Here is a 24,609-nt window from a genome sequence, read left to right on the forward strand (position 1 = left end):
ATTTCGACCAATAGGAAGTCAACATTTAGTGACCGTTGCTTTTGTTCAACACAAGATGGCGGCATAACTCAAGCTTTGAGAGAACAGTAACGTAACGCACACATCGCAAAAGCGACTACCATATTGTAAAAATATCTTTATTATACCACCAACATTCAGCCCTTTCCCTCACACCAACAACACTCAATGTATATTTATTGTAACTGGGTGTAAAACTGCCAAATATTAAATGACTCACCGATAATTAGTTTATAACTAGCAGGACAACGAGATGTTTGAAGTGTGGAATGTATCACACCCTGTTTAAACCCTTTACATGTAGTGTATTGTAGACTTCATAGGTTATTCGGCCTTTAGTCAAATCAATGTTAAACATGTGTGACTGTACTCAGTGATGGGTACATTCATCTATCAATAGGCCATGCATATATAATCATCCTGGAGGAAATAAAAACTAATCTAATGTATATATTGCACTGATTTTTAACATAAGAAGCTATCATCCCAAATAACTCTGAAAGAGAATTAGGGAGCCAATGTTGTTGAGTAAAACAAATGTTAAGCATCTTCAAAGTGGATGAGGATTTCAAAGGAAGACTCCTCCGTCTCCTTCAAGCTTTGCCTGAAGAGCTGGGAGTGCTGCCATGACGACTCCTCTTCCCCGCCGCTGAGTTCTGCGACAACAATGAACTCGGAGGAGCCGGATAACGACGGGAACGACTGCATCTTCCCATCTGAGGGTGCAAACACAGAGAGGGAATTATCAAGAGGGATCGTGTAACGCATTAACAGTCAGAGCTTTTGATCAGGGATATCTATTACACACACCTCCAGAGAACTCTGTCGTAATCGGGCCGGCCTGCAAGTGCCAGCAGGCTTTCCCAGAGTGGAAGGTGTGACTACTGGCCGTGATCGACACCGACTTCATCTTCATCCCCGCCGGAGCAAAGTCAAACTTCCAGCTGATTGTTCCCGTAGAGGAGCCTTCGGTACGAGCGATGTACACCTGAAGAAGGAAATACACTCAGTGTGAGCATGTTGTTCCGGGATCGAAAGTTTATTCTCATTTCCTACACTCAAGGTTCATTTATTGTCATCGTACATCACACGTCCTGCATACGAAGAATTTAAGAAATAAGGTTTTTTTTTTCTTTTCATTAAATTCTTGTGGACGTCTTTTCTCCACATTAAATATATAAAAATATATATATATAAAATATAATATAAATATATATATATATATATATATATAATATAAATATATATATATATATATATATAATATTATATATATAATATTATATATATATATATATAATATTATATATATATATATATATAATATTATATATATATATATATATATATATATATATATATAACACGTATATTTATTTGTCTTCCCCGTGTTAGTGGACAAACGTCACTTTTCACCCAAATGTATTTCTTGGTTTTTGAGAATATGAACTCTATAAGGACATTGAGAAAATGACTGTTTTGTAAAACTGCACTTGATACAAGGAAATAAAAAGGAAGTTTAAAAAAAGAAGTCTGCAGCATCTTGCTTTGGTAAAAGCTTGTTTTGGTGTTGGTGTGATGAAAGCAGCCGGAGCCTTCGCCCACTCTGGTCTCAGCGTGGCTCTCACGGTCTGATTAAATCAAACAATGGATACTCGTCACAGAATGTAAGTACGGGTGTATGGGAATTGGAACGCAGCCCAGGTCTTGTTTATTCCATCTATCACAAGAACTGTAAGGGAGCAACATTATGAAAAATGTTGACGTATTACAATCATTGATGTAAACATTTAACATTCCCTCTATTATTATTATTATTATTATTATTCTTATTAATATTAATATATATTTATATTCAAAGATGCATGAAGACATAAAGAACTCTGATTAGTGTTGACATTATAAATTCTCACTGTTTTCCCCCCAAATAACATTAAGAACACATTTCATCCAGAGAATACAGAGAAATAAAATGAAAAGATATGTGTTTGTTAATCAAATAATAATAATAATAATAATAATAATAATAAACGTACCATCTGCCAGTCCTCCTCCACCTTCCTGAAGACCGACTCCTTCCTCCACACACACTGCTCCCAGCTCTGAATCACCTCCGAGTCGTTGGAAACCCGACAGTACTGGTCTCTGCCGGCTCTGTAGCACACACGCAGACACCCGTCGCTCTTCTCCTTCTCAGTAGGAGTAAACACAAAACCTGCAGTCTGAGAAAAACAACATATTAAAATACTAAGAATACAATTCTGGTGTCTTCAGATCCATCGTACCAACACTGACACATTATACATTCACAAAGTTGGAATATGTCGACGGTCGGATGAGGATGCCAGATGTTTACACTTCTTGCTCGTCTCCATCTACTCTTAAAGAGAAGTTTACGAGATGTTTAAAGAAAACGGCAGTAAATACACATCTTGTACATTTTTAACCTTTTGGAGTCTTCGCTAAAAGACACGACAGAGGGTGTCGGGGATGACCGCCGAACACGAGTCCACTTTACCTCAGTGGTGACGCTGAAGTCATGTGACCATCGTCGTGTTGTTTGATGATATCTTAACGCTAGATGTTCATTTCTGGTGATTACATTTACGCTTCAAAACTCATAAAGGTGGAGATCATTCGTGACGATGATCTAACCGAACGAAACGTGGAAGAATCGTAAACGTTTGATCTTATTTTCTGCAATAATCCAAAGCAACATCTCGTTGTGTGTTAGTCGTGGGAACCAGGTTGATGCAGAACTCTGAGCACAACTTCGTCCAGACCAACAGAACTGCTGGAGTTTAAATACTGATCACGAGGTCGACGTTACGATTACAATCATGTTGCTGATGGGAAGAGGTCGATTAAAATGTGTATAAACAGGTTTAATGAAACGCATCAGCTGAATTCTTACAGCATAAGAAGCCTCACCTGTGTGGAGGTCCCTGCATCAGCCTTTCTGGTCTCCCCCCGCGCCGTCCTCCAGGCCAGAGAGCCAGAGTTGCGTCCGCCCAGCTCTCCTGGTTTTGGTTTCTTGGGGGAAATAAACTCCACCAGCTCGACAAGCAGCCTCTCCGTCAGCTCCTGCTTCCTGTCTGGACTCAGGGACTGCTCCCTCTTCAGCATCAGAGCAGAAGGAAAGTGATTTACAATCACACTCACAGCTGCAATTAGTCTTACATGCAGGTTTTAAAGGATTAGGATTTACCGAGGCATTAAGCCTGTTAATGGTGTGCAGCAGCCAGGCCTCCTGGACCCTGGACCGCCTCGACAAAACCTCTGGATGTTTGCAGGAATATCTCCACGTCACATCGACCACCTGCAATGTAAAGTAAAGTAATGTAAAGTAATGTAAAGTAATGTAAAGTAATGTCAAGTAATGTAAAGTAAAGTAATGTAAAGTAATGTAAAGTAATGTCAAGTTATGTAACGTAAAGTAATGTCAAGTAATGTAATGTAAAGTAATGTCAAGTAATGTAACGTAAAGTAATGTAAAGTCATGTAATGTAAAGTAATGTAAAGTAATGTCAAGTAATGTAACGTAAAGTAATGTAAAGTCATGTAATGTAAAGTAATGTAAAGTAATGTAAAGTAATGTCAAGTAATGTAACGTAAAGTCATGTAATGTAAAGTAATGTAAAGTAATGTCAAGTAATGTAACGTAAAGTCATGTAATGTAAGTAATGTAAAGTAATGTCAAGTAATGTAACGTAAGTAAAGTCAAGTATGTAATGTAAAGTAATGTCAAGTAATGTAACGTAAAGTCATGTATTGTAAAGTAATGTAAAGTAATGTAAAGTAAAGTCATGTAATGTAAAGTAATGTAAAGTAAAGTAATGTCAAGTAATGCAATGTCAAGTAATGTAAAGTAATGTAAAGTCATGTAAAGTAAGTAAAGTAATGTAAAGTCATGCAAAGTAATGTAATGTAAAGTAATGTAAAGTAATGTAATGTAAAGTAATGTAAAGTAATGTAAAATAATGTAAAATAATGTAAAGTAAAGTAATGTAAAGTAATGTAATGTAAAGTCATGTAAGTAATGTAAAGTAATGTAAAGTAAAGTAATGTAAAGTAATGTAAAGTAATGTAAAATAATGTAATGTAAAGTAATGTAATGTAAAGTAAAGTAATGTAAAGTTAAGTAATGTAATGTAAAATAATGTAAAGTAATGTAATGTAAGTAATGTAAAGTTAAGTAATGTAAAATAATGTAAAGTAAAGTAATGTAAAGTAATGTAAAATAATGTAATGTAAAGTAATGTAAAGTAATGTAATGTTAAGTAATGTAAAGTAATGTAACGTAAAGTAATGTAATTTACAGTAGTAGTAGTAGTATCAGGTGTAGCAGTAGTAGTAGCAGTAGTAACAGTAGTACTAGCAGTAGTAGTAACAGGTGTAGCATTAGTAGTAGCAGTAGTAGTAGTAGCAGTAGTACTAGCAGTAGTAGTAGTAGTAGTAGTAGTAGTAGTAGTAGTAGTAGTAGTAGCAGTAGTACTAGCAGTAGTAGTAGCAGTAGTACTAGCAGTAGTAGTAACAGTAGTACTAGTAGTAGCAGTAGTACTAGCAATAGTAGTAACAGTAGTACTAGCAGGTGTAGCATTAGTAGTAGCAGTAGTACTAGCAGTAGTAGCATTAGTAGTAGCAGTAGTACTAGCAGTAGTAGCAGTAGTACTAGCAGTAGTAGTAACAGGTGTAGCATTAGTAGTAGCAGTAGTACTAGCAGTAGTAGTAGTAGCAGCAGCAGCAGTAGTAGATGTAGCAGCAGCAGTAGTACTTGTAGTGGTGGAGTGTATGGTCTGACCTGGTCCTTGGAGAAAGCCAGGACGTAGGCCAGTTTCTTCCCCCAGCCGACCTCGTACAGAAGAGGTTTATCGCAGCCGTTCTCACACGAGTCACAGTGCAGCCAGCGGCGCTGAGAGGCCGAGTAAACCTCGGTCCACACGTGGTCTGAAACATCACAGGGAACCTTTCATACTCTGCACACTGCAAGGATTGTTCCGACAGCAGAGCGAGTATCAAAGTACATTATGTGAAGTCGGAAATGTGACCTAATATAAGAAGCAGCAAGAAAATGTGTATTCAATCTTAAATGTGTACTATTTTACGTTAGAATAATTAAAACTGGTTCGGTGTTTCACAGATTTCTGCTCTTTAAGGCGGTGTGTGTGTGTGTGTGTGTGTGTGTGTGTGTGTGTGTGTGTGTGTGTGTGTGTGTGTGTGTGTTACTCTTGACTTTGTGAATAGCTCAAGAATTACTAAACAACTAAAACTGTTCACTGAAACGGGTCAACAGCTCTGAAGCTGCTGAAACTGACTTTCTGCTGAGAGATCTGCAACATACATCTACAGAGTGTAAAGGTTCATTCCTGATCTTAGAAACAGAAAATCTCAACTCAAGGTCCAGTTTCCCAGAGCTTTCAAACACATGTTGCGGTCGACAACATTTCCTCCTAACATCCAGAACAGAACATCTACCGAGTCATCACGTACATACCTGTGCTGTCCCAGATGTATCTGGCCTCCAGGCCCAGGGCTCTGCAGCACAGTGTGAAACAGTTGGCCCACTCCCCACAGCGCCCCCTTCTGGTTTCAAGAAGCTTCTCAGGATTATTATATCTGAGATTAACAACACAGAGAGAACAAGCAATCAAAAGCCCCGTTCCCACCTGACATTAACATCCCGGGGGATCCGACCACAAGAGGACAGATCAGTACGTCAGATCACGTATTGCGTTTTAATACGATGCCGCTGACACACGAACGTGTACGTACTTCCTCTTACGCAGAGGACGTCAGTTGAGTCGGCGGTCCTTCAATGTGACCCATGACACCTTTTCTTACACTCCACTAAAAGATGTGGCCCAGATCTCTTCGCATCCTGAATGGATCTGAGGTGCATCCACAGCCTGTCCACTTGTGATCTGATCACCGAGACGCTTGTTGAAGCAATTCATCATCCTCCATGTGTGTTGTGGTTAAATACTATATATAAATCTAAATAAAATATAAAACATTTATGACCGTTTGCTAACACATGAAAATTAAAAAACATTTCCTGTAGTGAATACTATTGTGATTTAACAATAAAAAAGTACAACATAGTGAAAACGTGCCAACTTCTTTCTGCAACTTAATCTAGAGTTTACCTCAAAAACTGATCCTAAGAGTAAAAACTAGTCAAAATGTTCCACACGCACACACACACACACACACGCACACGCACACACGCACACACACACACACGCACACGCACACACACACACACACACACGCACACGCACACACACACACACACCTGGGGAATCGGGTGGAGAGCTGGCAGCTCTGACAGTAGTGGTTTTCCACACGCTGAGCTGCCCAGTGGAGGTCGTCGGGGGTGGGAGTGAGGGCGCTGGCGTTCTGTGTCGGGCCTTTGCAGCGGCTGCAGGGCAGATGGTCCACCCATGAGAAGAAGTCCTGTTTGAACCATCTGAGCAACTCCAGCACCAGGAAGTCTTCTATTCCAAGTTTACATTCTACAAACAGGAAAGCAGGTGGTCGCTCTGAGTCACTAAAGGAAACATGCATCTTTATTTGCATGTTCCAGATATACAGTAGATTATTCTGAATAAAGACACCTCACCTGGATCCTCCTCTCTCAACTCCTTCAGCTTGTGTTCCGCAGCAGAGGACAGCTGCAGGTGAGGGATGCAGCTCATGGCTTTCTGCTGCAGATCAGCGTTTTCGTACAGCATCACGTGCTGGAAGTTTGACTGGAGAGTCGCAAAAAAGCTCATACTGTTCTCCTGACAGAGGCAAGAAAAGATCCAGATTACAAACAAACCCATCATGAAGGTCGAGACAGAGGGAGGTATGTGTCGACGTTCACGAGAGACGCTGCCTCCTCTTGACAAAGTGAGGGGAGGTGTCTTTAGTCTGCACTGTGACTCTGCTACATTTACATTACAGCTATTTATATATATTAGAGCAATTTCTGCCATTTTAAACCAGGGATGAGACCATCTTTACCAGGGATGAAGGCTGTGACAGAGGGGGTGTAACTGGCTGGCTGGAGGCAGCAGCAGAGCTCTCTGGTGCTGAGGTCGAGGCCGCAGCAGCCTGAGCAGTAGCTTGGACAGGTTGTCCTCCGCTCAGCCTCTGATCCCTCTCTGCTGCTATGGATTCCCTAATGAGCTTAAGCTGTTCCACTGATGCAGACGTGGGGAACACCAGGTGGGTCTCAGCCTGAAAAGAGGTGCAAGACATCATAATATTTAGTCAGGCTAATGACACCTGACCAAATAGACCCTGAAGAAAGTCAAACACCAGGAATAATGGCTTTACTTTACTACAGTAGCCACCTGTCAGTTACGTAGTAATTACCTCCTCAAAGCCCATCTCAAAAAGGCATTCCACAGCACCTTTGATGGGCAACAGCTTGGTGGAGAAGGTAGGATTGCCTATGCGGATCGATTTGTACTTTTCGTCGTTGGGATGCCTGTTGGGAGGGGACACAATCACATGAGGAAGTATAATATATTTTGTTCTCCTCGTGCGGAAGAGACAAATTCCCACGTACAAAACAATGAGACACACACATAACACTGTCATTAGACAAACTAGAGTAGTTTCTTACACATTTGACAGTAACAACGTACTTTACTGATCCTCGCAGAACCAGTGCACACAAAGCCTTTTGTCTGCACTCTTACCTTAAGTACTTTGACCTGAGACAGTGTTAGGACAGGGAGAGGTGAATATGGAGATTTTAACTATGTATAAGTGCTTCCTGGTGAGTCATTCATATGACGAATTTCCCAGAACATCCTTGCGATTAATACTTCCAGTTAAATCAGGATGTTTCATGCATGAGCGTGTGCTGATGTACAAGGACACATTAAAATGTGAGATTGTTCAACAGAGTTTGGTTTGACGCTGTGTATAAACTGCACATGTCGTTGCTCAAGTACAGCTATGTTAGCTTTATCGGCGGTTTTTTAGTTAGACTGCTGATGACACGATGTTAGATACTTTATATGTAATGTACAGACACATCTCAGTTTAGCTAACACATCACATCTCAACTGGGTATTGCGTCGTTAAGTTCACAACCTTACCTTAAAATGTTATCAGCGTATTTAAGCAACAACTTCGCAACGTCTTGAAAGACTTCATTTGAGTTTTCACACAAAGTTGTCACTGCTGGTGACACAGCCATACTGCTGTTTTATTCTTGAACAAACTTAAAGTCTTTTCCCTTTTGAGTATGAGAGCTAGCGTTGATGCTAGTGCTGTAATTATGGCTAATAGATGTTTGGGTCCTTGCTTTAGCTGCCCTATCAAAGCCTGAATATGCGTTCGCAGTTTAAAAAGACATATAAACCAAATACAATTGTATTTTGCCACAATTCTGTGTCATAGCGCACACTTATCTGTTTGTCTTGCTCTAGATGTATAATTACATTTTTAAATATAATATTTGAATGTTAAACAAATCCGGCCTTCAGAAATGCTACCTAAGAATAGCTGTCAGGCAGATTCCAGGATGTCGTCGTTTGTTTTCTCGTTTCTTAAATGTGTTAGCGATGAACAGCTAACTCTGAAGCAGCCGAGTAAATTACATCCTTAGGTTCAGGTGCGTTTGGAGGACATTTGAACTTTGGTTTTGTACATTAATTGATCTGATATCACCAAAGCTACAAGCGGCAGTTGATAGCAGCATGTCTGCTCTAACTTGGACTAAACTCCAGCTGAGACAACACAACATACGGGTACTTCTTCAAAAAGCAGTCAGTGTCTGTCCAAACCAAGACTCCAGACACTGCAGCTCTGGGAAGCACAGAAGGAGGGTTGTTATTACTGGGATAGGGTTAGTGTGTCCTCTGGGCACAGGCACTGCACTGGCCTGGGAGCGCCTGGTGAAAGGCCACAGTGGGATTGTTGCTCTTCACTCAGAGGAGTACAGGACTGTCCCCTGTAAAGTGGCAGCCCTGGTGCCCAGAGGGAATGAACCGGGTCAGTTCAACGAGGAGAACTTTGCCTCTCGTGGGGAGATCAACAGCATGTCACCAGCCACTGTAATGGCTCTTGGAGCTGCTCAGCTGGCTCTAGAGGACTCGGGTTGGTTCCCCAAAACCCCAGAAGAACAGCTCAATACTGGGGTGGCTGTTGGCATGGGCATGGTGTCATTGGAAGAAATCTCTCGCACCTCCACTGCCTTCCAAGAGAAGGGCTACAAAAAAGTCAGTCCCTTCTTTGTACCTCGCATCCTTGTCAACATGGCTGCTGGGCACATAAGCATCCGGCACAAACTGAAGGGTCCAAACCATGCAGTATCCACGGCATGCACCACGGGCGCACACGCCATAGGTGATGCAGCCAGGTTCATTGCCCACGGGGATGCAGTTGCTATGGTTTCAGGGGGGACAGAATCCTGTGTGGGCCCTCTGGCAGTAGCCGGCTTTGCAAGGGCACGCGCCCTCGCCACCAAATGGAACGACAACCCCACGCAGGCGTCGAGACCCTTTCACCCAGAGAGAGACGGCTTTGTGATGGGCGAGGGAGCGGCGGTGCTGCTTCTGGAGGAGCTGGAGCACGCGGTGCAGAGAGGAGCCAGGGTCTACGCTGAGGTCCTGGGGTACGGACTCTCAGGGGACGCCAGCCACATCACTGCACCCACTGCAGACGGAGATGGAGCATTCAGGTGACAACATTTACTCTCATACAAGAAATATTATATTATTTAAAATGAAATATTGTCATGCTGCAGAGATGTCGTCATATTCTCTGACCTAAGAATGTTTATTTATTTGGTACAAAAAGAACCTTAATCATTGTAATACTTCAACGATGCAACAATGACCATCGCTCTCATACTGCGACTCTTATCTTCTGTGGAAGAGAAACACAAGAGCCACATCACAGTTTGGAGAGCCGCACTGACTTCAGCTTTGGTTGCTGTGTTTGCAGGAGCATGTCTGCAGCGCTCAGAGATGCTGGCGTCTCCCCGGCAGATGTGACGTACGTGAACGCTCACGCTACTTCCACTCCTTTGGGTGATGCAGCGGAAAATGCCGCCATCAAGAGGCTCTTCCAGCACAGCTGTGAGAACCTGGCTGTCTCCTCCACGAAGGGAGCCACGGGACATCTGCTCGGGGCCGCAGGTGCCCTGGAGGCGGCGTTCACCGCTCTGGCCTGCTACCACGGGGTCCTGCCCCCGACCCTCAACCTGGACCGAACCGAGCCAGAGTTCAACCTGAACTATGTTCGCTGCACAGCGCAGCCGTGGAGCGCTCGGGGCCGGCGGGTCGCCCTCACAAACTCATTTGGATTTGGCGGCACCAACGCCTCGCTGTGTCTCAGCAGCACGATGACGAACCCTTTATAAAGAACTGAGATCATCTGCAGCTGTCAGCAGAACGGGTCAGAACTTCTGGTTCAGAGCTTCAAAGCTTTAAACTGTAAAGATTAAAATAATAAATCCTTGTTGTTTTGGGGAATGTGAGTAAAACTGTATTCTGCTCTCAGCTGCAGGATCTGCTCATCAAGTTTAACTGTTACAAGATCAATAATAATATAATAATAATAATAACTTTATTTATAAAGCACCTTTCAGACAAGAAGTGCAGCCCAAAGTGCTTCACAGCAGGAACATAACACTTAGTACAGATTAGAATAAGAACATTTACAGAACAATAATCAGTGTTGATGTAAATGAGTCTGAAGCACCGTTATAACAATAGCAGAATTAAAACAGTATAAATAACACTGGAGATCATGTCTAGTGTCCGTATCTGTGCCGTACTGAACGACCTCCTGAACCACGTTTCATCACCACTCCTGTAGATGTTTTGAAACTGTCAGAGCCACATGTTGAAAGCATGAGATCCACACTGTGACCTTCAGCTGGTTTAAAGACAGTTTCTCTCCAACAATCTCACATTTATCAGAGAAGCTTCCTCTTGTTCCCGTGGTAACACCGGTCCACTCAGGTTTCTCAAAAATACACTCTGAAGTTTATCTCAGTTACTTTAAACATGCAATATTAAACCAGGTATAGCAAAACATTTAGGAAATCATTTAAAGGAGGTGAAAGTGGCACCAGGGAAAAGGCGAAAGGAAAGAGAGAGAAAAGAGCACAAGAGAGAGAGAGAGAGAGAGCGAGTAGAGAGAGGAGAGAGAGAGAAGATGAGAGAGAGAGAGAGAGAGATCTAAGGATCTAGGAAGAGGAGAGAAGAGAGAGATAGAGAGAGAGAGAGAGAGAGAGAAGGAAGGAGAGAGAGGGAGATATAGGAACTAGATAGAGGAGAGAGAGAGAAGAGCTAGAGAGGAGAGATCTCTCTCTAGAGGAATAGATAGGGATCTCTCTCTCTCTCTCTTTCTCTCTCTGGATAGAGAGATCTCTCGAGAGAGAGAGAGAGAGAGAGAGAGAGAGAGAGAGAGAGAGGAGAGAGAAGCTCTCTCTCTCTCCTTCTAGGATCCAATCTAGAGAGATCTCTAGAGAGAGAGAGAAGAGAGAGAGGAGTATTCTCTCTCTCTCTCTTTCCTCTCCTCTCTCTCTCTTCTCTCTCTCTCTCTCTCTCTCTCTATCTATAAGATCTCTAGATTAATAGAGATCCTCTTTCTTCTGAGAAGATCTCTCTCTCTGAGAGAGAAGAGAGAGATCTCTCTCTCTAGAGAGAATATATATCCTCTCTCTCTCTCATCTTTCTCTCTCTCTCATCTCTCTCTATATCTCTATCTATATTCTATCTATCTATATCTCTATATATATCTCTATAGATATCCTCTCTATATATAGATCTATATATTATATATATCTCTCTCTATACTCTATATTTCTAGATCTATCTCTCTATATCTCTCTCTAATATAATATAGAGCTCTCTCTCTATCTATCTCTCTATCTCTCTAATCTCTCTCCCTCTATATCTCCTCTATATATATAATATAATATAATATAAACGGTCATGAGAGGATTAATATGAGAGGGAAACAAAGCTCTGATACATTTAATTAAATGAAACCATCTGAGAAGTTTGGTGTTTTTGGGCTCACGAGCTAAAGCGGTGGAGAATCACTTTAATATCCTGAACAAAATATTGTATGTTTGTGGAGTAAAAGTATAAAGTAGCTCTAAAGTGTAGGTAGGGACGGTGTTCAGGTGACTGCAGCTCCGACACCATCATGTAGCTCAGTCTCTCTGTTGAACCCCCCCCGGAGCTCCGGCACTCTGAAACTCTCTCTGCCTCCCAGCAGGGGGCATCACGCACGTCCCTTTATTCATTATTTATTTTATTTATCATTTATTTCAATTATGAAATGCGTGTTTTGTAGGTGTGTGCAGCTGACTTTACTCACATCCTGATGGAGGCGGGGTCTCACAGCGGGGCCTTCTGTCAGCACAGACCTGTGAGGGGACGTCACGGCTCAAGTCAAAGAGAAGAATTATTCTGCTCCTTATATGTGAGGACGATGTTCCTGTGAGGGTCCAGGACAAATGTGTGTTTAAATGTCTCCATGATGACTTTGGACTGAACATAAGATTTAAATGATTTTGTGCTGAGAGGAGGAGGGGGACATGAAACACTCACTGCAGCGTCAGCATGTTGTTGTTGCAGCTTCACTGTGACATGTTTCTGTAATAAACATATTCTGAACACTGTCAGAGTGTTACCTCAGCAGAGTAACTATTCTCTTCTGTGTAAGTGTTATTACATCAGGGGGTGACCTTCCTGCAGTATAATCATCATAGTTATACTAACGTTAGAATCAGACTGCCACAGATTACATCCCTCAGTCTTAATGTTCTTTGGGAATTTTATGGCGATTTGCTTTTTAGATGTTGTGTTGACGAAGTTCTCAGATGCTAAATGTTGTGATACCAAGTGTAGAAATACTCTGTTACAAGTAAAAGTCCTGCATTCAAAACTTAAAAGTATAAAAGTATCAGCATCAAATACACTTAAAGAACAATGAGAAGTATTCATTCATCAACGGTCCGTTGCACAATCATATACGATATATATATATATATATATATTATAATATACGTGGCGATATCAAATCATATATCAGTTTCATTGTGCAGCTGGAGAAGCTTATTGTTGTCTGTAAGCGTCCTGTGACTTCATTGCATCCTATAATAATACATATAAAACATATATTTAGTTTTATTAACCTGAGTCTTAAATGATCCGATAAATATATTGCAGTAAAAAGGTACAATATTTGAGATGCAGCGGAGTAAAAGTTTAAAGTAGCAGGTAATGGTTCAGTGCAGCACCGACAGGACGCGTCTGCAGAACCTTCACACATCTGAACGTCTAAAAACCAACTCGTGCAACAGAGAAACAGGAAACCAAGTTTCGATCCGGGGAAACGTTTGACCGGATACTGCCGCAGTAAAGGTCAAAGGTCACCAAATCCTCACCATTCATGAATATTAAAGCAAAATGTCTGAACGATCCGGCTCGTGGATGTCTTCAGATCCTGCAGCCAGAACAAAGAAATAAACATATTCAACCTTTAATCTGCGCTTTAAAGTGAAATGTTGGGTGAAGTTTGTCTCGTGTGCCGTGTGGAGACGTTCGGACCTTCAGCTTCGTGTTTCACTCCATGAATGATGTTCTGTCCCGGCTGAAGTTAATAGCGTGATGTAAAGCCGGACCCGCATGATGAATCGCTGTTCTGGGGGAATGTCGTCCCAGACCCATTTTTAGAGATTACGTTGTATTAACTCTTCTGGATGTCACATCCAGCTAATGAATAAATCAATAATTCATCCATTTCTTTAAAATGTGAAATAATCTGACAGAGACAGATGAGTTGCAACGAGATATTATTCCGCGTTGGAAAGGAAAGCCCGGCGTCTTCATGAGGAATGTTTTGACCTCAGGATTTAGACATCGCTCTTTGTGGCATTCAGGTGTTTCTTACTCTCAGTTTGCATCATAGCACCAAGAGCTCAAATATATTGTAATATAAAATATATAACTGTGGTACGCAGGAGCTGAACCAACCATTGCTTTACCCTGTGAAGCGGACACATCCCATAATAGCAGAAGGTTCTATTTTTAGAAGAGATTATTGAACCTTTTGACAAAATACACCAAATAAAATGATTTATTTTTGTATCATATTTGATACGTCAGGCTTTTATTGACCAAAACAATTTCTCTATTAGAAACAAGACAAATATTATATTATATATATTATATATTATATTATATATATTATATTATATATATTATATATTATATATAGTATATATATATATTATATTATATATTATATATTATATTATATATATTATATATATATGTTATATATTATATTATATATATTATATCTTATATATTAGCTATTATATTATATATATTATATATTATATTATATATTCTATATTATATATTATCTCTTATAATATATTAGAGTTATTTTTCTATTATGAATTATATTATATGATATATTATCTATTATATATTATATATTATATATATATTATATATTATATTATATATTATATATTATATATTATATATTCATCTTTAGATTTGCAAGATTTCTCAAACAGGAACCTTTTTACAACCTCTTTATTTCACCTTGTGGGAAGCAAAACAACACTTTGTGTCCTTGTTGGGGCACAGATGGACTTTACATTTCCACAGATAGATATATATATACATATATATATGTATATATAGATATATATATACATATATATAGGTATATATATATAAAATATTTATATAGATAGAGACATATATAAATATATATATATGTATATATATATATATATACATATATATATATATATATATATATATGTATATATATATATATACATATATATATGTATATATATATATATATGTATATATATATATATATATACATATATATATGTATATAATATAAATATATTTATATATTATACATATATAAATATATTTATATACATGTGAGAAATGATTGCCAGTGCAGTGTTTTGCATCTCTGTGGGGTTTCCCGTGTTGTGAAAGGATCACTGTCACCCTCTCACATCAAGGGAAACTAGAGTTTTGCCAATTCTGCAATACAATGACGCTTTAGGGATTTACAGAAACATTAACTCATAAACCTGCTGCAGCATCGTGTTCATAAATAAATGCAGGTACAAAATATTAGTAGTGTATATATAATATAATATAATATAATAATAATATAAAAGTGATTATAATTAGTATAAACTCAAGTAGCATAATTCATGCTATGTATCAGTTATTTATTATATACAGACATCACACTGCAATGATGCTGAACACAGATTCTTCATCAGGGCAGCAGGAGCTCACGAGTACGAGTGTGTGGAACGAGTGTGTGGAACGAGTACGAGTGTGTGGAACGAGTGTGTGGAACAGCACCTGCAGGAAGACTCTGCCCCCCTGCTGCTCCTGATACGACGACGTGTGGGAATTAAAAGTTGATTGCATTTGAGTGGAATTTTAAATGGTTACAAAACAGTGGACAGATAAGTCCCGCTGACCCCGACATTACAAGCGTTGAATGATGAAGAGGAGTCTCTTCCAGCTAAATGAAAAGACGTCACGACGTCGCAGGGCCAGAGGAACACATGATGCTCTCGTACCAGACGAAGGCTGTGAAGGTAAGTGGCTCTTTATTGAAACATCGTTCGTAAGCGTTGTTTCGTACGAAGCGGTACATGGGCTGAAAGGTTTCTTATAACCTGCAGCTGCAGCATCTCCTAACTTTGCATAGTATTAGAAAGTGAAACATGTTGCACACAGCCTGGGGGAGGATGGTTTAGCATCATGAGTCGTGCCTCCTCTCCGGCCCCAGTGCATTCTGGGAGCTGAGTGTTCCCCTGGACGTCCATATCAATAGTGCCTCTCGCTGCAGGAACTATCGATTCCTATTGCTGCAACGATGACTTCGGTCCATGTGATTCCTTCTTCTCCCTGCCTCCTAATTAAAGCAGATATCCAAGCTGAATTATGATCGCCATGGCAACAGAGTCAGCATGCATTCCCTTTGATATCCCCCCACCCCGTCCCACACGGAGCACAGCTTATCACCAGCGGCTAAAATTAGCCCTCCTCTCTCTCTGTGCGGCTCACACTGGCCTTCATTCCTCCAGCAGCTGCGTTCAGGTGTCATCCTCTCCATGTTACTGTAATACTTTCATTTACACATCACGCCGGTTAAAGCAGTTCGGGGTTAGGGTTAGGGTTAGGGTTAGGGTTAGGGTAGGTTAGGGGTTCGGGGTCGTCTGACAGGTCAACACGAACACATGATGCTTCATGGAAATACTGTAATCTTTTTAAATGATTCCCATCACTTTGTGTTTGAAGAGCTGTGAGCGTCCCTGAGGCACCAGCTGATGTGTTCACGGGGATCCAAGGTCATACGTTGGTGTCCCGTCTTTCTGAGCCTTGAAAGTGATGATAAATGAAATAGCAGCTAATTAAGCATGACATATACTTTACACGGCTGCTGACCTTTCCCCACAGTTAAGTACAGGATGGTAACAGTGAGGAGGAGCATCTACATCTTCCTCCATGAAGGGCTTCACCAGCTGACATTAGATGATTCCGGATATGAAGTCCTTCACAGCAGGTTAAGAAGAAGCAAACAGCAGCGTGTCTGTATGTGTATCAGCTTCATATTACATTCATATTCGCAGTGTATTGAGGTTTCAGGATATTGAAAGCTGTATATTTGAACTACACTGCTCATGTAACAGCAGAACTGCTCATCAAGTTTCAGGTTCTGTATTAGAACTAAGTTTAATAGCATCGTCCTTATCAAATAATAATATATTCAGTTTATTTAACCAGATGCACCACATCCACAATGCACCGCTCCTCCCTTCACTGGTCACCTGCCGCTGCTTGAACCTGCTCCAGACTCTGGTGCTGGTCCACCGTGCTGTGAGTGGATCAGCTCCTTCTACATCCAGGACACGGTCCAACCAGACACCAGCTCTCTCACTTCTCTCTGCATCGACCAATCAGCTCGCTGCTCCCTCACTGTGAGTGGGACCCCCCCTCAGATAAAACCTGTTTGCTGTTCTGCTCCTGAACGATGGAACGATCCACAGTGATGTCTGCACACCTGCTGCACACTGAAACCTGTTTAAACTGCAGCTGTAAGACATATTGTTTCTGAATGTTGCACTTCCTTTGGTTGACTTCACCTGTTTGAAGCTGATGCACCTGCAGGATTCTTGGAGTTGTATCCTCGAGATTGTTTGCACTTATTGTTGCGTTGGACTAAAGCGTCGGCTAAATTGTTCCAGCATCTAAAGCATGTGTTCATAAATCGTCACCCCGGTATTAAAACATCAAGTCGTCACCATGTGACATCGACGTCACATTCTGCAGGCAGCAGACGGACGATGAGATGTGATGATGATGATGAAGGATCAGTGCAGACTGCGAGGTCAAGGCTGGCGCTGCACATGCTTCAGATTCTGCTTCAAGGTTAATAAAGACGAAACACTTCTCCAGCGCTGGTGTCAGCAGAACTCTTGTTTTGGATATAATGTCTCTGTAAGAGCGGACACGTGATGGCTGATTGACACGTGTATAATTCAGCTTTATTATCTGAACAATGACTCGTCCTGTAATCATCTTTTAGTTTATTCAAAGCCAACTCTGGTGAATCTGGGGGAGAGTCAACAGACGGGAACACATACTTCAAATACATTTACAATCATTGCAATGATTACAATTAGAATATGAAGCTGCAGCGACTCAGACTTCACGTGTGTGTGATGAAAACACACAGTCTGGTTTTACCTACATTCACACTCTGAAGACTGAATACTTAATGTTTTTATTTATTTATTTCTGCTTTTATAAAGGAACAGGAGTAAAATACTTTCACACACAGCCGGTAACGAGCTCACAATATGTCACTAAATAAAGAGTGTTTGTTCTGCACAGGATCTTTATTAACATTAACATGTCTATAATTCTCTATTTGTGTTTATTGTCTCTGAGCTTTTTCTTTAATACGTTTTACATTCTACCACCACGTTAAGAATATATTGAGGATTAAAAGACTTGTGTCGGAGCAGGATTTGGATCTTCAGTAAGTCGACTGCTGTGCAGAGTCTTCACAGGTCTCACTAAAGAATGGATACGACAGCTGCAGCTGCTGCAGGATCCTCACCACAAGGAAGAGGACTTCAAAACATTCCTGTTGGTTTATAAAGAAGCACTGGAGGGTTTATTTCTGTCAGACCTCTCAGGTCTTCTGCTTTCTGTCCCCAGAGTCAAAACTGCACACGGAGAAGCAGAGTTTAGTTTTTATGCTCCTTATATCTGCAACAAACGGTTTATTCTTCTCTTTAATTCGATCATTAACTGCTATTTTTTTAATTGGATTCAAATGTAATTTTATGATGTTTCTTCTGCAGTTTCTTCATGTTTTTAATTATTTTTCTTTTGTAAAGCACTGTGCAGCTCACTTGGTGCAGCTTACCTGGTGCAGCTCACCTGGTGCAGCTTACCTGGTGCAGCTTACCTGGCGCAGCTCACCTGGTGCAGCTGGTGCAGCTCACCTGGTGCAGCTCACTTGGTGCAGCTTACCTGGTGCAGCTCACCTGGTGCAGCTTAACTGGTGCAGCTTACCTGGCGCAGCTCACCTGGTGCAGCTCACCTGGTGCAGCTCACCTGGCGCAGCTCACCTGGTGCAGCTCACCTGGCGCAGCTCACCTGGCGCAGCTCACCTGGTGCAGCTGGTGCAGCTCACCTGGCGCAGCTCACCTGGCGCAGCTCACCTGGTGCAGCTGGCGCAGCTCACCTGGCGCAGCTCACCTGGCGCAGTAGCTGTCACATGTACGAGAGCTGAGTCCTTCCCACCCAGAGTCCTTTGCAGCACTATCTGCCCTCTCTGTCTAATAAAGACAATATAATTTCAAGCCTCTGGTTGGACAGTCTAACATTTCTAATGGCTACGCTGAGGGAGCATCACCAGCTCTCGAGGTTTGAACGTCACCTTGGACCTCACACAAACATCTCTGCGTCTTTACTTCCCTGAAACCCGTCATGTCTCCTTCTACCGAGGCCTCATCCAGAGCAGCTGCATCCTTCTGCAAGTCCCTGCAGAAGGATGCAGCTGGGAAGATCCCTGGTGCCTCCCTGCCTCCCTCCCTCCCTTCTTGCATTGCGAGTGACCCCACGCGTCCCTCACAGCCTCTTCAGTCTCCCGCCATCTGGGAAAAGAAACCGGAGCCTCCGAGCACCAGACTGGGTAACAGCTTTCTACAGCAGGCCGTCCCCTCGGCCTCCAAAAAGACTGTAACTTACTCATCCCACACAGCAGCAGCCATAACTTTCTTTATACGCACACACACACACACACACACACACACACACACACACACACACACAAACACACACACACACGCCTACACTCCACACTGACCACTTTGCACAGAAAGCTGCTGCTAATTACTCACCCTGTGGATGCACGTTACTTCTATATTCAGCACATGCTGGTCAGTTTCTGACAGTCATGGAGACAGAGAGTGTTTGTATTTGTGTTTTATTATTGAATGTTAATAACCTGCATCATATCACAGATAAAACTTAAGCATCAGAGCTCTGTTCAGCGCCCTGAACCCTCGCACACTTTAACGTCTCATGTGATTTCAGCGAGTGTCTGAGTGCAGGAGGGTGTGAGGGTTAGGGTTAGGGTTAGCACTTTGTGAGACACTTTCTGTGGACAGTGTGTGTGAGGCTGCTGTTTCAGACTGTGTGTAGGTTACAAGCATCAGTAGTTCTACATACACTGTAAATAAAAAGTCACACTTTGCTTTGTGAACAACCGTTTTGAAGCCGTCGCCATCTTGTTTTTTATGGAACCAGAAGAGACATAAGACGGTGGAGCCAACCGAACACTGAATAACACATGTTTAGGCGACCAAAATGTTACAAATAACTTTCAAACACAAACTGTGAGAGGGTTAATGTTGTACGATGAAAACACGGACAACACCGTGGTAACGACCTGTCAATCACAGGTAGCCCCGCCCTAAAGAGACGCTCTATTTTACTCTAAATATTTCCATAAGTTTCTAAATGAACATCATGTGTTGAAGAAGACTTGAAACTACAGATTGAGACATAAACTCATCAGGAAAATGTTACTGAGGAAATAAATCAAGAGAGAAGAAGAAACATTTTCTCATAGACTTCTATACAACCAGAGGAGTCTCCTCCTACTGGATGTTACAGAGGAGTCTCCTGCTGGATGTTACAGAGGAGTCTCCTCCTGCTAGATGTTACAGAGGAGTCTCCTGCAACTGGATGTTACAGAGGAGTCTCCTGCTGGATGTTACAGAGGAGTCTCCTGCTGGATGTTACAGAGGAGTCTCCTCCTGCTAGATGTTACAGAGGAGTCTCCTGCAACTGGATGTTACAGAGGAGTCTCCTGCTGGATGTTACAGAGGAGTCTCCTCCTGCTAGATGTTACAGAGGAGTCTCCTCCTGCTGGATGTTACAGAGGAGTCTCCTGCTGGATGTTACAGAGGAGTCTCCTCCTGCTAGATGTTACAGAGGAGTCTCCTGCTGCTGGATGTTACAGAGGAGTCTCCTCCTGTTGGATGTTACAGAGGAGTCTCCTGCTGCTGGATGTTACAGAGGAGTCTCCTCCTGCTGGATGTTACAGAGGAGTCTCCTCCTGCTGGATGTTACAGAGGAGTCTCCTCCTGCTGGATGTTACAGAGGAGTCTCATCCTGTTGGATGTTACAGAGGAGTCTCATCCTGTTGGATGTTACAGAGGAGTCTCCTGCTGGATGTTACAGAGGAGTCTCCTCCTGATGGATGTTACAGAGGAGTCTCCTGCTGGATGTTACAGAGGAGTCTCCTGCTGGATGTTACAGAGGAGTCTCCTGCTGGATGTTACAGAGGAGTCTCCTGCTGGATGTTACAGAGGAGTCTCCTCCTGCTGGATGTTACAGAGGAGTCTCCTCCTGCTGGATGTTACAGAGGAGTCTCATCCTGTTGGATGTTACAGAGGAGTCTCCTGCTGGATGTTACAGAGGAGTCTCCTCCTGATGGATGTTACAGAGGAGTCTCCTCCTGTTGGATGTTACAGAGGAGTCTCCTGCTGGATGTTACAGAGGAGTCTCCTCCTGCTGGATGTTACAGAGGAGTCTCCTGCTGGATGTTACAGAGGAGTCTCCTCCTGCTGGATGTTACAGAGGAGTCTCCTCCTGTTGGATGTTACAGAGGAGTCTCTCTGATGTACGAGAGTCCCTGATTTACAGAGGAGTCTCCTCCTGTTGGATGTTACAGAGGAGTCTCCTGCTGGATGTTACAGAGGAGTCTCCTCCTGTTGGATGTTACAGAGGAGTCTCCTGCTGGATGTTACAGAGGAGTCTCCTGTTGGATGTTACAGAGGAGTCTCCTCCTGTTGGATGTTACAGAGGAGTCTCCTGCTGGATGTTACAGAGGAGTCTCCTGCTGGATGTTACAGAGGAGTCTCCTGCTGGATGTTACAGAGGAGTCTCCTCCTGCTGGATGTTACAGAGGAGTCTCCTGCTGGATGTTACAGAGGAGTCTCCTCCTGCTGGATGTTACAGAGGAGTCTCCTGCTGCTGGATGTTACAGAGGAGTCTCCTCCTGCTGGATGTTACAGAGGAGTCTCCTGCTGGATGTTACAGAGGAGTCTCCTGCTGGATGTTACAGAGGAGTCTCCTCCTGCTGGATGTTACAGAGGAGTCTCCTCCTGCTGGATGTTAAAGAGGAGTCTCATCCTGTTGGATGTTACAGAGGAGTCTCATCCTGCTGGATGTTACAGAGGAGTCTCCTGCTGGATGTTACAGAGGAGTCTCCTGCTGGATGTTACAGAGGAGTCTCCTGCTGGATGTTACAGAGGAGTCTCCTGCTGCTGGATGTTACAGAGGAGTCTCCTCCTGCTGGATGTTACAGAGGAGTCTCCTCCTGCTGGATGTTACAGAGGAGTCTCCTCCTGCTGGATGTTACAGAGGAGTCTCCTGCTGGATGTTACAGAGGAGTCTCCTGCTGCTGGATGTTACAGAGGAGTCTCCTCCTGCTGGATGTTACAGAGGAGTCTCCTCCTGCTGGATGTTACAGAGGAGTCCCCTGCTGGATGTTACAGAGGAGTCTCCTCCTGCTGGATGTTACAGAGGAGTCTCCTCCTGTTGGATGTTACAGAGGAGTCTCCTCCTGCTGGATGTTACAGAGGAGTCTCCTCCTGCTGGATGTTACAGAGGAGTCTCCTCCTGCTGGATGTTACAGAGGAGTCTCCTCCTGTTGGATGTTACAGAGGAGTCTCCTGCTGCTGGATGTTACAGAGGAGTCTCCTGCTGCTGGATGTTACAGAGGAGTCTCCTCCTGCTGGATGTTACAGAGGAGTCTCCTCCTGCTGGATGTTACAGAGGAGTCTCCTCCTGTTGGATGTTACAGAGGAGTCTCCTCCTGCTGGATGTTACAGAGGAGTCTCCTCCTGCTGGATGTTACAGAGGAGTCTCCTGCTGCTGGATGTTACAGAGGAGTCTACTGCTGGATGTTACAGAGGAGTCTCCTGCTGCTGGATGTTACAGAGGAGTCTCCTGCTGGATGTTACAGAGGAGTCTCCTCCTGCTGGATGTTACAGAGGAGTCTCCTCCTGCTGGATGTTACAGAGGAGTCTCCTGCTGCTGGATGTTACAGAGGAGTCTCCTGCTGGATGTTACAGAGGAGTCTCCTCCTGCTGGATGTTACAGAGGAGTCTCCTGCTGCTGGATGTTACAGAGGAGTCTCCTGCTGGATGTTACAGAGGAGTCTCCTGCTGCTGGATGTTACAGAGGAGTCTCCTGCTGGATGTTACAGAGGAGTCACACAGCGTTGCCTCACGCTGCGTGGCGTGACGTTGCGTCGCCTCACGTTGGCCAAAAGTCGCATACACAGCGTAAAGACTACAGCCAACGTCAAACTAGCACGTACTTTCTGCGCCTGCGATATAAGTGGATATAACTCTTAATAACATCTATAATCTGTATTCGTCATTCGAAAAGGCCGACCGACGCGAACCAACGGCCGATAATCTGCTCGCTGTGTCCGACCTTCACGCTCTCCACCAGTGAAACGCTGATTCCTCGCTGAGGAGCTGCTCGTTGAGAGGCGCTCACTTAATGGAAAGTGCTTCATTTATCTGCTGGTGTAATGGAGCAGCTAATGTAAGCCCCCGGCTACATGTTGTCTCCCTGCAGAGGAACAAACCTGAGAGAGAAAATGTGGATACAAATCTGGACTAATGTTTCGGAACATGTGACTGCTGGAGCTGATCGAGCGTCTTGCTTCAGCAGAGCTGCTGGTGGAGACGAAAAACACTTTTTGGTTGGAATGGATATATATATATAATATATTTGGAGAAACAGCACATTCCCTTTTTTATCATAACAATTAACGCAGAACAAAACATTTGTTCCATCATACACAATGGTTTATGTCCTATAAATAACAAATCTTAGTACGTAGACGGGTCATGAAAAGGTTCCAGGTTCAGTCCAGTTTCCTCAGGATCTTCTCAGGAGTATTATGGGATACATTCATTGATTTTTCAGATTTCCAGTTTTGCTGCAGTGCATCAGGATGAAGTTGTTGTTACGATGAACCCTCGTTCTACACGAAGCCCACACACGCTGTGACTGTTCATGGCTGATAAATGAATTTGTTCAGGCTCTGTGATCAATACTTAGTTTCACGCGTTCGGAGGTTCAGCGTTGGACTCGCTGCAGAAATACATCACATTATCAAAAGAAAAGTTAAGAGCGATAGCACTTGTCTGCACTTGTGTGTTGTTGGAGCTTCTAACCACAGAGCTGCTGGATGATCTTGGACGCACACCGTTCATGTCTGACCCCGTGTGGAGCTAACTTTGTGCATTGTCTATATTAGCATTATTATTGCTACTAGCTGCTGTTTCAGACTGGACTTACATTGTTAGCTAACCAGAGCTGTCGATGCATCTTTACCTTTTACTACTGGACCCATGCAATCTGGATGTACAGCCATCAGTTACTACTATCTAACAGCAGGGTAAGAATAAGCTAAATGTAGTCTCACTGACGCTACAGTTTACGTTAGCCAGCGCTGTGTTTACTGCGACACTAACCGGAGGCTGTAGTCTGAATCCAAGATGGCAGAAACGAGGAAACGACTCGTATTTTGGTTTCATCCTCGTCACCGTCAGAAATATCACAAGATGGGCCGGAGCTAGCTAGCTGGTTAGCATGCTAATTCCAGAATACATCTTTAACTTATATATTTATGATGACTTTCCCAATAAATATCTGTCCTTCTGTGTCTATCTTCATGTTCTGTTAATATTCTTTAAACAGGATCTGTTGCTTCATTTCTTGCTTTTCAAAAATAACCAGAAGCATCTTTAAGTTCCAGCGGTGGGTCCGTGACATCGGGTTAGATGCTGCTTCTCCAGCGACTCTTAATTCTTTGATAGCTAAATGTTTTTTTACACAATAAAAGCGACACGACTTCCTTTCTTTAACAAAATGCACCTTCTCTGACCCTCTGCCTCTGAAAGCAGAGCTTCGCTATAGAAACAGATTCTGCACTCAGTAACACGGACAGACC

At 42.7% G+C, this 24,609-nt stretch overlaps 2 protein-coding genes across 3 annotated transcripts; one reads left to right on the forward strand and one right to left on the reverse strand.

Moving 5' to 3' along the window:
* Positions 1–116: 116 nt before the first annotated feature.
* Positions 117–8,647, reverse strand: ngly1 (N-glycanase 1). Of its 2 annotated transcripts, none has more exons than XM_029442701.1 (12): positions 8,514–8,647; positions 7,381–7,495; positions 7,027–7,242; positions 6,641–6,803; positions 6,314–6,533; positions 5,513–5,634; positions 4,820–4,965; positions 3,227–3,337; positions 2,950–3,135; positions 2,055–2,240; positions 829–1,006; positions 117–734 (listed from the first exon to the last, which is right to left on the reverse strand). In XM_029442701.1, exons 2-12 carry the CDS (start codon positions 7,393–7,395, stop codon positions 559–561), a joined length of 1,719 nt encoding a protein of 572 aa, XP_029298561.1. In that variant the 5' UTR covers positions 7,396–7,495; positions 8,514–8,647; the 3' UTR covers positions 117–558. The 2 variants fall into 2 exon arrangements, with proteins under 2 accessions (XP_029298561.1, XP_029298560.1); XM_029442700.1 differs by lacking the exon at positions 8,514–8,647 and adding an exon at positions 8,115–8,333.
* Positions 8,648–8,687: 40 nt separating this feature from the next.
* On the forward strand, positions 8,688–11,067 carry oxsm (3-oxoacyl-ACP synthase, mitochondrial). Its single transcript, XM_029442702.1, has 2 exons — positions 8,688–9,700; positions 9,967–11,067. Exons 1-2 carry the CDS (start codon positions 8,718–8,720, stop codon positions 10,382–10,384), a joined length of 1,401 nt encoding a protein of 466 aa, XP_029298562.1. The 5' UTR covers positions 8,688–8,717; the 3' UTR covers positions 10,385–11,067.
* Positions 11,068–24,609: the final 13,542 nt, after the last annotated feature.

The sequence above is a fragment of the Cottoperca gobio genome, chromosome 11 (assembly GCF_900634415.1).
Source record: "Cottoperca gobio chromosome 11, fCotGob3.1, whole genome shotgun sequence".
Lineage (NCBI taxonomy): Eukaryota > Metazoa > Chordata > Actinopteri > Perciformes > Bovichtidae > Cottoperca > Cottoperca gobio.

Excerpts from the sequence above, each read along its gene's own strand:
- ngly1 (XM_029442700.1), bottom strand. The coding sequence starts at position 8,215 with ATGGCTGTGTCACCAGCAGTGACAACTTTGTGTGAAAACTCAAATGAA. Across the intron at positions 6,804-7,026 it reads TGTCACAGCCTTCATCCCTG|GAGAACAGTATGAGCTTTTT; the intron begins GTAAAGATGGTC and ends TGCCTCTGTCAG. Across the intron at positions 3,136-3,226 it reads TTAACAGGCTTAATGCCTCG|AGGGAGCAGTCCCTGAGTCC; the intron begins GTAAATCCTAAT and ends CTGATGCTGAAG.
- oxsm (XM_029442702.1), top strand. The coding sequence starts at position 8,718 with ATGTCTGCTCTAACTTGGACTAAACTCCAGCTGAGACAACACAACATA. Across the intron at positions 9,701-9,966 it reads GACGGAGATGGAGCATTCAG|GAGCATGTCTGCAGCGCTCA; the intron begins GTGACAACATTT and ends CTGTGTTTGCAG.